At 37.6% G+C, this 12,369-nt stretch overlaps 2 protein-coding genes across 2 annotated transcripts; one reads left to right on the forward strand and one right to left on the reverse strand.

Annotated features, from left to right (window-relative positions):
- Positions 1-2,477: 2,477 nt before the first annotated feature.
- LOC126798911 (uncharacterized) lies at positions 2,478-4,713 on the forward strand. The gene is made up of 3 exons (XM_050525997.1): positions 2,478-2,876; positions 3,154-3,233; positions 3,390-4,713. The coding sequence occupies exon 3, from the start codon at positions 3,442-3,444 to the stop codon at positions 4,354-4,356; it is 915 nt and encodes a 304-aa protein (XP_050381954.1). The 5' UTR covers positions 2,478-2,876; positions 3,154-3,233; positions 3,390-3,441; the 3' UTR covers positions 4,357-4,713.
- Positions 4,714-9,666: 4,953 nt separating this feature from the next.
- LOC126799954 (uncharacterized) lies at positions 9,667-11,937 on the reverse strand. The gene is made up of 6 exons (XM_050527217.1): positions 11,591-11,937; positions 11,173-11,275; positions 10,640-10,695; positions 10,316-10,477; positions 10,043-10,156; positions 9,667-9,956 (listed from the first exon to the last, which is right to left on the reverse strand). Exons 1-6 carry the CDS (start codon positions 11,897-11,899, stop codon positions 9,789-9,791), a joined length of 912 nt encoding a protein of 303 aa, XP_050383174.1. The 5' UTR covers positions 11,900-11,937; the 3' UTR covers positions 9,667-9,788.
- Positions 11,938-12,369: the final 432 nt, after the last annotated feature.

A 12,369-nucleotide genomic window follows, 5' to 3' on the forward strand; every position in this document is an offset into this window, starting at 1 on the left:
AACTGAATCTGTTGGAATGGTTGAGGATTTGTTGGATCATTTGGATGACCAAGGTTCGAATCCCACCACAAGCATTTTTATTTTTATCATGAGTTTATCTCCTTATATATATTAAAGTGTGCATAAATATAACAAAAACTGAATCTGTTGGAATGGTTGAGGAGTTGTTGGGTGCCTTGGATGACCAAGGTTCGATTCTCACCATAAGCACTTTCAATTTTATTATGAGTTGGTGCGTGTCCGCGTGTCCAATTTGGATACTCGCGTGTCCAATTCGGACACTCGCGTGTCCAATTCGGACACTCGCGTGTCCGAGTCGTGTCCAAATTGAGTTCGCGTGTCCGAGCGTGTCCAAGCGTGTCCGAGCGTGTCCGTGTCCGTGTCCGTGTCGGACACGCAATACGGACCCTTGGCCGCGTGTCCGTGCTTCATAGGTGTACCATCATATATTTTGTTGGATACATTTGAAGTGCTTTTCACCAAAGCTATTCTATGTGCTCCCCCAATTATCTGTCTTTTTGAAGCATATAATAACTTGTAACCCTACATATTCATGCACCCACTCAACCCCCTAGTCCCTACTCGTGCACTTTTCTACTTCTATGTCTCATAATAGTGACAACTACTGAATTAGAAACTAATTAAAAAAAACTACTGAATTAGAAACCCTATAAGGATGCGAAGTGTTTAGTTAGTTTTTCTTTTAAGATTGAAGCGTTTAGTTAATTTGCCAAAAAAAAAGAGTAGAAAAAAGATGTGGTAACTATCGAATCTCATAAGATATATACTATACTTGATATTTTTAACATTGAAATAGGTTTTCTTAAAGTTTATTGTAGTTTGTAATCAAAGGCGGAGTCAGAATTTTATGATAGATTTGACAAAAAAATAATAATATATAGATTATGTATAAAAATTTGAGTTAGCCTAATATTTAATATTTAATATTTTACATTAAAATTAAAACTTAAATATTAAAATTTTTGATAACTTGAGTTAGGTTATAACGCATAACTCGGGTGTAAGTCGTGTAACTACGTCATTGTTTGTAATAATAATGACATACATTTTGGGCCGTAACGCCATGCTAACAAGTAACAACCAACCATGGCTTGGAGTGTCATGGACCAAGTACACGTGAATACCACGTCTCGTAGCACAAAGCAACGATTTATGTCCCTATTATTCTCGCTGTCATCATTATACCACCACGCGCTTCCGTTTCACATGTCCTCATCCCACGCGCCGCCGAGCACCTATCTAAGCATCTCCATGTTCAAATTCTCCCTGAAACATGTTTTGTTTGTATTCGTTTCAGTGTGTCAGGGGTCAGAAGACTCAGGACTGAGAGTTCATGCAAGTCTCTATTGGAAGTTAAATTATGCATGTGTAGACAATTGATTATCATCTAAACATTGGACCAACTAAACATATGTTTTTTTTTAATAAATGTAATCCCATCCATAATCTATGTTGCCTCAACTAAACTCACAATATGATATGAGGATGGAGGAACTCATGTTGTAGAAAATACGCATAAAACAAAGCATTTAGCCATTGCGGTTGCCAATTTTGTTTCTAGTTCCCTGATGGTGCTGCATCAGCTTACATGTCACACTAACATATCTTCAATTTTCTTTGTGGCATTAAATGATTTATGATATTTTCGTGTGAGAATAGTGTTACAGATATACGTATACATTGGCCGACTTGATATTGATTGTTGATAAAAATATAAGTGAATTAGCAAAATACTAATACGAGATAAATAATACAATACATAAAGTTGATTTTGACAACACCATGACATTATCAATGAGATTTCGTTATGTGACATACCACCTAACTAACAAGACGAAACATGTTACTATGATATGCACTATACCAATGCAAGCAAATTCCCTCAAACACAACAAAATGTGATGTTAAAAGTGCGACATAACGACGGAGCGTGTTCAAACGCGCCACCGTCCCAGAGCTCTGTTCAGTTCAACAGCTAAACAAAGCAGCACCCTTTTCCTAATCCATCTCTCCACCCATTCTTTACAAATCAAATCCACCTCCACAACACCAACTCACACACAATCATTCTGATTCCAGAGAGAGAGAGAGAGAGAGAGAGAGAGAGAGAGAGGAGTTGAAATTACGAAAATGGAGCAGTGAATCAGGTGATAATGAGTTAATGACTTTACTGGAATCTTGTCTCGGTCAAAGGCCATTCCTCTTCTGCAACTGCTCTGTCAAAGCGTCCGTATATGTCCACTATCCCCCAGGATTTATCACGTCAAAAATCCACCATTAATCTCATAATAACGTAAAAATAAAATAAAAATCAAACACATCGTGCCTGCACTTCCTTCACTTCCATGGAGGATGGCAGGTGATGGACCCACCTCCCCAAAACTGTTATTTTACTCTCTCTCTCTTTTCTCTCTTTCTCATTCCCTTAAATTCAAGCCAACCCAACAAATACAGAAGATAGACTCCAACCTTTCCCCTTTCCTCATTCTCTTTTTTCCGTTTCTATATTATTCACAACAACCCACATCCTTAAATATCTCATGAAACTGAAACTGGTTTCAATCCAATCTACCACTCTGCAGTTTGCAACTGGCGATTGTCTTCCATTAAGGATGTGAGAGAGAGCAAAGCAGCTTATTCTCTCTCAATTGAGTTCAGTTTTTGTTATTGTTTCTCTGTTATTTTTGGCTTCTCTGCATCTCATGTGGGGCATGTCAGCTAAAGTATAGTGTATTAGAGAGAGAGAGAGAGAGAGAGAGAGAGAGAGAGAGAGCGAAGCTTTTTCAAAGACCAAGCCTTTACATCAATACCCAGTTGCTCTTTTCTTTGCTTCATTAAGCTGTCACAGTCTTGAGGTTTGCTTTTTTTCTTCCCAACACTGTTGCTTCATATTCTGTTTGGTATGGTTTGTGTGATTTTAATCTCTTTTGCTGGAAATAAGATTGGATTTTGGCCACTAAATAATTTTGGTCTGGTTTTGATAGTGAAACCAGCCTGCTTCTTTTGTCTGTTTCTCTTGTGGTGTGATGTGTTTTACAACCTGCATTTCTCTCCCAAAGTTTGGATTTTTATTTCCAGATGTGGTTTATGTTTTGCTCTCCGCTTCTGCTTAGATTGATGGGTTTTGTGCAGTGATGAATCAAGGCCTGGCTTTGCATACCAGATCAAATCAAAGTTGCAGGAGTCAGATTCTGAAGTATTTCTGAAGATAGGTAACTGGGTTTTGTCTCTCCTTCTGATTAGTCAATTGAGGCAAGAGATTACTTGGCTAGACTTGTCTGCTTTATTTTTGTGTGTGATATGTTCAAGTTTTGGTTTTTAGCTCAATTCTGAGTGTTTTTGTGTTGTGTTTGCTTTGGTTGAATAAGGGGGTCAATCACTTTGTGAGAATTGCTGAGATAAAGTCTTTGCCTTAAAAAAATGAGGGATTTCCCATCTTGTTTTGGTGAAAATGGGGTTCAAGTTGCTGATTCTTCTTCGTCGTCGAATCATCATCAGAATACTACTAGGACTGCCCAGAATTTGGTTACTTGTATCTATCAGTGTCGGTTGCGCAATCGGTCTTGCTTGATTACTGTCACATGGAGTAGGAATTTGATGGGTCAAGGTCTTAGTATTGGGATAGATGATTCCTCGAACCAGTGTCTTTGTAAGGTTGATATTAAACCTTGGTTGTTCTCCAAAAGAAGAGGGTCCAAGAGTTTGGAAGCCTATTCTAGTAAGATTGATATATATTGGGACTTTTCATCTGCAAAATTCGGATCCGGGCCTGAACCTGTTGATGGATATTATGTGGGAATTGTGGTGGACCGGCAGATGATTCTCCTTCTTGGAGATATGAAAAAGGAAGCTTTCAAAAAGACTAGTGCCAGCCCTGCATCGTTTAATGCTGGTTGCATTGCCAGGAGAGAGCACATTTTCGGGAAGAAAGTGTTCACTACAAAGGCTCGGTTTTGTAATGATGGTCAAGTTCATGATTTTGTGATTGAATGTGACACTGTTGGGATCACTGATCCGTGCCTTGTTGTTCGTGTAGACAGTAAGACGGTGATGCAGGTGAAGAGACTTCGGTGGAAGTTCCGGGGAAATCACACCATCTTGGTTGATGGGCTTGCAGTTGAAGTTTTCTGGGATGTGCACAATTGGTTCTTTGGTACATCACCTGGAAATGCTGTGTTTATGTTCAAGACATGCCTCTCAGCGGAGAAGTTGTGGTCTGGCCAACCACAATCAGATCCAAGTGCCCTGCAGTGGTCGTTTTCTCAGAGATTTTCAGACAGTAAGTCACAAGGGCTAGGGTACTCGCTCATGCTGTATGCTTGGAAGAATGAATAGAGGAAGCTGGAAGTTCTCCATTGATTGCTAACAGAAGACACAACCTCTAGTGAGTGATGAATTTATCGGTTATTATGTGATTGCATTACCACAAAAGAAATTGTTAGATACGGTCATTGTTCTTTCTTACCCTTTTTTGCTTCTGTTTCTCCTCATGAGTAGCTTGAGCAACCAAATAGATCAGAGTCAGTTTTGTTTCTACCGGTTGTATATCCTCCATACAGTGTTAATTTCAAGTTTCATTCTTAAATTTTTTTGTTACTTCTTAGAATTCTATGTCAATATCATTGCTTTGCGAATTTTCACTTTTCATTAAAATCATTAGATTCTGTCTATAATGAGATATATAAAGCATGAGCTACTATGGTGCTTGAATGAAGGTTTCTATATATTGTTAACCTAATTGTATTAAAACTTTTCAGCATAGTACTGGTAAGTAGTTCATAGAGGTCTATGGATACTGTTTTAATTTGTAGATGTCAAGGTTAAAGCTACTGTGTAGCTTGGCTGACAAAGCTTTTATTGTCTGGGAGTGGTTCGAGGAGTTGAAATCTCACATTTACTATAGAAACTAGAAAAGTAACCAGTCTTTTTACTGGAAAGGTAGAGTTTAGGGTTCAAAGTTACTGTTTTTTCTGTAAGGTGGAAAGGTATGTATGATTGAAGGACCGCCAAGGGATAGAATCGGATATATATAGTCCCCTGAACCCTTTATGTTTGGATTGAAAGTTTTAGATGAAATGTGGTAAGGGGTGTGTGTACCTATCTTTCCTTTGGTTTGAGCTTTCAAAAGAATTAAAACTCTCATCTAAAATCTAGAACTTGCTACGATTGTACAAGGTATGAACAAGAGCTAGATTTGGATGAGATACTTAAAACAGTTAAACTACTGCTTCAAGTTTTCTGTAGATGCACCTGTTTGTAAATTGGAGTCTGATTGAAACTAGCAACTGGTGCTTCATTGCATCAGATCGGATGTCCCTGAAGGGACACTCGCAGTATTCAGGGTTTGCGAGTTTGTGATACATGTTATGAACTACTCTTTGGTTACTCCCCTTCACCATAGTTGAACTTTGTACCTGCATTTATTTACATAACTATCAGTAGTTCTGATGAAATTTAGGCATAGCTTGTGTTAAATTTAGTTATAGCATTTAAGCAATTTTGTTTTGAATCTTTTACAAGCATTCAAAGGCTCTCGTTGTACCTTCTTTTCTGTTATGAGCCTTAATCTGCATTAGGTGACTGCCCTTTACGGCTTGAACAGTTGCTGTACACCTAACCCAACTACTCAAGTTCTTCCCCAATGTGCTCAAAATTATATTTACGTCTCAGTTTATTATGTCCTGCACATTCTAGTTGTGACCAAATGACCAATTAAAAGAAATGTGTGTAGGTATGTGGAAGGACTCCCAGAGAGGTAAGGTAGCTAACCAACTCATTCTCTCTTAAGCACTACTCCTACGCATTGTAAAAGAACTTATAAATGTTTCTATAAGAAGACCACATCTCCGTAAAAACCTTGATAGTATTTTAGAAGCAACCTTTTTAGTATTCGAGCAATTCCGTTAGTATTTGTCAAAACGATTCAAGAATGAACAATTCCGATTACAGGGCGGATTTTGGGGATTGATCACTAATCATCAGTGGAGGCATTAGGCCATCTCCAATGGAGATGTTATTTAGATTGAATTTGATTCAAATTAGACAGCTGACTTAGGAATGCCAATTTTACTAAACTTCTCCAATGGACATGTCATTTGAGATAGGGTCAAATTGTAACAACATTGTTTTTCAAAATTATTAGGCCCAAATAATTAGCTTTTTTGTGCTTATAATATATACTCCTTAATTATCTCACACACCCTCATGAACTACTCCTTCCCGACTAATCTTCTTCAGTATCATTAGTTTCATTTTCATGGTCTGCAATGAATGAATTTGGTTTGAAAAAAAAAGGAACAAAGGGAGGGAGAAGATACGAACATAAAGAAAGGAAGGAGAAGAAACAAATTTGACAGCGTGAGGAGCTATGTCAAATCCACGTTAGTCCACCAAGAATTTGACATTTATGTTGGAGCAGTAAGATAGTTATGGAGTTGCTCTTAGGCTGTAACATAAAGGCTTATGATGCGAAACCCAAAAAGAATCTTTACATCGAACATTGTAATGGATTATGGGACTGAAATTCGCATCCAGACTGAAACGAATGCCAGAGCATTTCATTGCTGGAGATGAAAGTTACATCTTTTGGACTATTGCTACCGAATTTTCCGAGACCACATAAGTTAATGAAATGGGTCCAAAATATGAAATCAATCCCACATGTGCCCATATCAGACGGCGCGTCGACTACGTGACCTACCCAGCTCGCGTGATCTGCTACACGTGTGTGGTTTCCATTAATAAACACGGGTTAAACATAATTAGTGATGTGATTTTTTTCTCTCTTTTTTTTCGATAATATAATTTATATTTTCCAGTGTTACCAGTTATGGGGATGCAATAGTGTTCAAAACTTCAAATACTGTGGGCTTATTCTAGAGAGGTTCAAATAGGCTGCAAAGGTTTTGTCTAGTTATTGAATTTCCCGTTTGTTTTGTTTATCTCATCGTCCTTCTGAGTTTTGCCCTTGAACCTCGTCTTGAATTGCATTTTGTGCTTCGTCTACGAACATCGTAATCTATCCGGATCCTAGCATATACCAATCAAAGATCAATAAGTGACCATCAATTCCATTATGAAGTTGCATATCCAATCCTCATTCAACAATCTCATAGCTAAGTTCTGGATATGGAAGATTTGAAATGATAAGCCGCTACAGGTAACAACCAAATACAAAATTGGAACAACGAGTAGAAAAAACATATAATATCATCCGAATATAATATCAAGTATTATCAATGAAAAATGCAATATATCTGGCAAGTAAACATGCATGTCGTACTCTCTTTATGTTGAAGATTTGAATATGCATGGTTGTTCAATTATTTTGCAACTGTGAAACCTCAATCTTGAAAATTCTAATTCAAAGAACACCAATTCTTGAACACATGAAATCTTGTAAATTTAATCATATGGTCTCACTGAAAACCGCTTTAGAAGTGGGTAATCTTTAAGTAGTTCCTCCTCTGTCAGCACGTCATTTTCTTGTTGTGGTGTCCATAACACTTCTGTTGCCTATATAAGCAAGAACATAGAAAAAATCAGATAAAGTGCAGTATCAAAAACAAATTGAAGTTTACAAGTTTATGATCAATGGGATAAAAAACGTATTCTTACAATTATAGTCTTTGAGGTAATGGATCCCAGATTTTGCAATGCGTTTTTCAACTCAGCACTGCTATTGACGGTGGGCAACGTATGCTCCCCTTCCGTAGCGACCAACACTGTAACCTGATATTGAAGTTCAATGACTAAAAAATTAGCAATATATGTATATAGATGGACTAGTTAATCATAATTTTTTTACTCTGACTAATAATATTCCTAAAACACTAGAATAGTACGTGAGACGTACGTACATTAAACATATTCTTACTTTTGACAATGTGTACGTATTGGCATATAAACGTACCACTATACATTCATTCTGCTGCATTTTGTTGTCATTCTTGCTCGTTATTGGGATTTTGTTCTTTCTGTTGTTCACATTAACTAGAGTTTCTTCATTAAATTTGGCCCTCTCTTCATCTGAGAGTTTATTGAAACATTTCGCTGCATCCTCTACGTTTTGACTTGGAGTCACCTGCGAGCATGAGAGGAATAGTTATATGATTCATTTGAGTCCATATATAGCATTCCAAACTCCTAAAATCTACAACTGTAATTATGTTTTATATGTATTCTATAGGTTTATATACACACAGAATCTGTAGCTTCCACTAGCTCTTATATATTCAAGCAAGCACATACTTTAGAAGAAGATATTGTACTTACAGATGAATGACTTGATATCCAATAATCAGAATGAAGAAGCAAGGCTTCTTTTGCCGCTGCAATTAATCGAAAAAAAAAAAACAATAGTGGTTCAGAGTTCAGACTTCATAAGCCAACAGCAAACGTTCATTGCCAACATATAGTTTTGTGCCAAAAATATGTCCCATAAAACAAAGAAAATAGTATGAGAAATGAACTTATTGGATCATATATTCCATAGAAGAAAATGAACATATATGAAAAACAAAATAGATCACTACCAATGATTAATTAAGAAGAGAATAGCAAATGCATGCTTAAGCAGGTTGGATCAGTACCAGTGAAAACATTATTTTGCTAGAAAGAATATACCCGTCAGAATGTTGCTGAAATACTTCAAGGGGTCCAAGGAATATGGACATACCTCTGCAGCAATCTGATAATTAAGAATTATTTGGAGCGTTTTAGCCGTTCCCAACAAACCAACCTTGAAGAGAATGTTGACACATGAACATTAGTATACATAGAACACATATACTACTATGAGAAATAATTTAATTCGATTGGTCATCATATAACATTGTTGATGGCAAAACGCAAAAGTACCGGGAACTTCAGCCATCCTATGATAGTATTAGTCATTCAATACTACCTCAAGCTTGACGACGCTTGTTTTGGTACTTCGGTACAACAAATATACCGCATAAATTCCCAGAGAAACGGCCGGGAGAGCAGTCCACCAGTTGAAGTTGCAACATGCAGCAGTTACAAATGCAATGTACCCAAAAAAAGAAGAAGCTAGATATCAAGCTTACAGCTGCGAATTCTCCCTTAGATGGTGAAGAATCCCATAGCACGCCCCGCGTTTCCCCCACGCGCCCGAGTGGCGGAGAAGAAGAGAAAGACGGTGAATAGCAAGTGTGGTGGCTTTCGGCGGAGGAGGGCAAGCACTTGAGTCTAACATTAAAGTTAACTGAAGCTTGTTTGTTGTTAAAACTTGCGGCGCTGAACTTAATTGGTTTGGTGGGCAGAGGAGGACGAAACAACAATGCGGTTCGCAACGCCATGCAAAAGTTTGGTAGTCTAATGTTCCTAGCTTATCGCATAAAACGATGTCGTTTTGGTCTAAATTTTGGTGATTTTGGGTTTCTTGCTTGTGTGATAAGCAAAAACCAAACACAAGTGTAAATGGAAAGTACTTGATTAGATAGCCATAAAAAGTACTTGATCAGGTAGCAAGAAAGATTGAGATGAGGAACCGAGCGATGAAGGATCTGGAGGATCTGCATTCATGAGCTGTGATAATTATTTGTGGATGATCAAGCTATGCAAGTATGCAAAACATTGTAGATTGCAAAAGCCTTCAAACGAAACTCGGATTTTACTAGTAAACTTTAGCACATTATATGAGATGATAAAAAGAACCTGACATCATTTTGGTGGTAATATATACAGTGTGTCTGTGTGTGAAAGAAATACCATGCTAAATATTTGACCAAACTATACTCTTATTACTAGCCCTCGACTACAGTAGCCCCTAAGAAAGGTTGGGACTCGTCATATGAACTTTCTTGAAGTGACCCTGGATCATAAAAGCCCCTCAGCTGCGGGTAATTTTTAAGTAGTTCCTTCTCCGTCAGAGTATCATTTTCTTGTTGAGGAGTCCACAAGACCTCAACCGCCTGCATCGAGTAAAAATAACATATGTTCAGTACATATCCAAAGATGGAACTTACAGCTCAGCATGCGAGAGTAATTCCATTCTTACCAGTATTTTGTTCGAGGTAATGGATCCAAGACTCTGTAATGCTTTCTTCAAGTCATCAAGGCCATTGATGGTGGGTAACTTTTGTACTTCTCGAGCACACACCAAAAGTGTAACCTGATAATGTTTCAAAATTTTATACAGGAAATAAGAGCTTGGGCATAAATGAAATCCTGGAAGTATCCAACTCAAACCAAATCATGGGTTTCGCCCTTGGGCATAAATGAAAACAGCAATACCAGAGTTAGGAAGGTTGTCATTTCATCTGAACCTTACCACTATATATTCTTTGTGGACTTCATTGGGTGACTGGTTTGTTGATTTCACGAAGCAGTTGTTCACATTGTAAAGCGTCACTTCGTCAAATTTAGCTGCTTCTTCCATAGAAAGTCGTTTGAAGCATTGCTCTGCATCCTCCATATAGGACTTTGGAGTAACCTATGCATGTAAAGAGTCAAAATTGATTTCACCAATACTTCTAGTCTCTAAATCAAATAATGTTCTCTGTGTCGATCTCTGTTTCAACATTAGCCATTATGGAAGTACTTTCTCTTTTATAATATCACCATTAGCTGCAGGATATTAAAAAAAAAAACTTACAGATGAGTAACTTGAGATGCAATGATCAAGATTGCGACGCAAAGATGATGATGCCCCTGAAACCAAACAAAGGGATCAGAAAGAACAAAAAAAAGTAAAAGTATCAAAATAATAGCTAGCTCAAACTAACGGGTGAGGTACTCCTCCAAAACACTAATCCAAAAAGCTCAGTAAAAAAGTGCATCTCAGTTTGTTGGGAAGCCATTAAAATAGTAAATTTCTTCTTAAAACCTTCTCTTTCTCTCATCAATCTCTGAAAGTTAAACTGTTAATGAAGCCACGAATTTCACCCTCAACCACTGTTCTATATAAATTGCCTTAACTACAATATTAGCTGAAATCTCCACTTGAAAATAGTATTCAGAACTCACATATTTTACATAATATTTCAAGTTTTCAATCAAGCCGGTGAGCATAAACTGGCCCCAAACCCAATAGCAAAGAAGTAAAGGAAAACAAAGGTACTCCAGATTTAATGGATGACTAATAATTATCAAATGATCAATTAGTAACTAATCAATACGGTAACTCACCTGCCAAAAGACGGCTCAAGCCCTCAGCTGTAGACATATCAGTAGTTTCAGTAAGTTGATTAAGATCCTTTTGAAGTGATTGCGCCTTGCCCATCAGACCAACCTTACAGAATAGCAATACATTATAAACACACAACAACTTCTCCATCCAAATATCCAACACAACAACATTAACAAAGTAACAACCTTAAACAACATCCAAACGTCCACCCTTTTCTTTTCAAGCTTAAAATGTCGAACTGTAAAATACACATGATATTCCCTACCACTTTCACTTTTGTTATTGATTGCCTTTCAATTAATTTTACCAACCTAAAAAAAAAATCCACGTCAAAAATTTCTTATCTACATATCTCCAAAATTAACAGTATTTAAATTCAGAGAAAAACAGAGAAGGGCAAGGAGATCGAGACTGTACCTGAAGCTTGACGACGCTTGGGTTCCCAAACCCCATACACGGGTAGACGCCTATATAGACAATCGCAAGCGCCACAATAAAAAGGACGGCCGTCATGAGCTCGACTTCCACCTCGACTTTGCTCTGCGGCCGAGAGCCCGAAGAACCGGAAGACCTCGACGAATACGAAGACGAAGACGATACTCTGCCGGAGCGGAACAATCTTCCGCCGGACTGCCCACCCGAAGCGGCCGACGCGAAATTCGAGCCGGAGATCAATACCATAATGAGCAATAAGACGGCCATGGCGGCCGGAATTTTCAACGCCATAAGTGCGAATTTGGGGATTTTGAAATTGAAGATTTTAGTGTTTTTAGATATCAAGTCTTTTATAATTGAATCAGATTGTTATTCCTTCTCTTATAATAAACGGTTCTGGTCAATAAACGTTTGGTTCAAGGAATCATACATTTCCAGTGTTTGAAAGCTGATGGAGAGAAGCTGAAAGGGAAAATGGTTCCCAATGATCTGGAAAATAAGGAGAACTGCTTCCACCCACCCAACTTATATATGGAAAGAGTTTTTTTACCAAAATTTTCTTGTTCAACTTTTTATATCTCTTTTTTATTGATTAAAAATTGGGAGTATTCTTGACAAATTGGTATAATATTGTTTCCATCTTCAACCATTTAATTAAATGATAAATGGAGGCTCCAACGGCTAGTTTTGACATTTTTAATCTTCTCCAATAATAATGTTACTTTTGAGGTGTCAATGTCAATTACACGACATTGAATTCA

Source organism: Argentina anserina, chromosome 6 (assembly GCF_933775445.1).
Source record: "Argentina anserina chromosome 6, drPotAnse1.1, whole genome shotgun sequence".
NCBI lineage: Eukaryota > Viridiplantae > Streptophyta > Magnoliopsida > Rosales > Rosaceae > Argentina > Argentina anserina.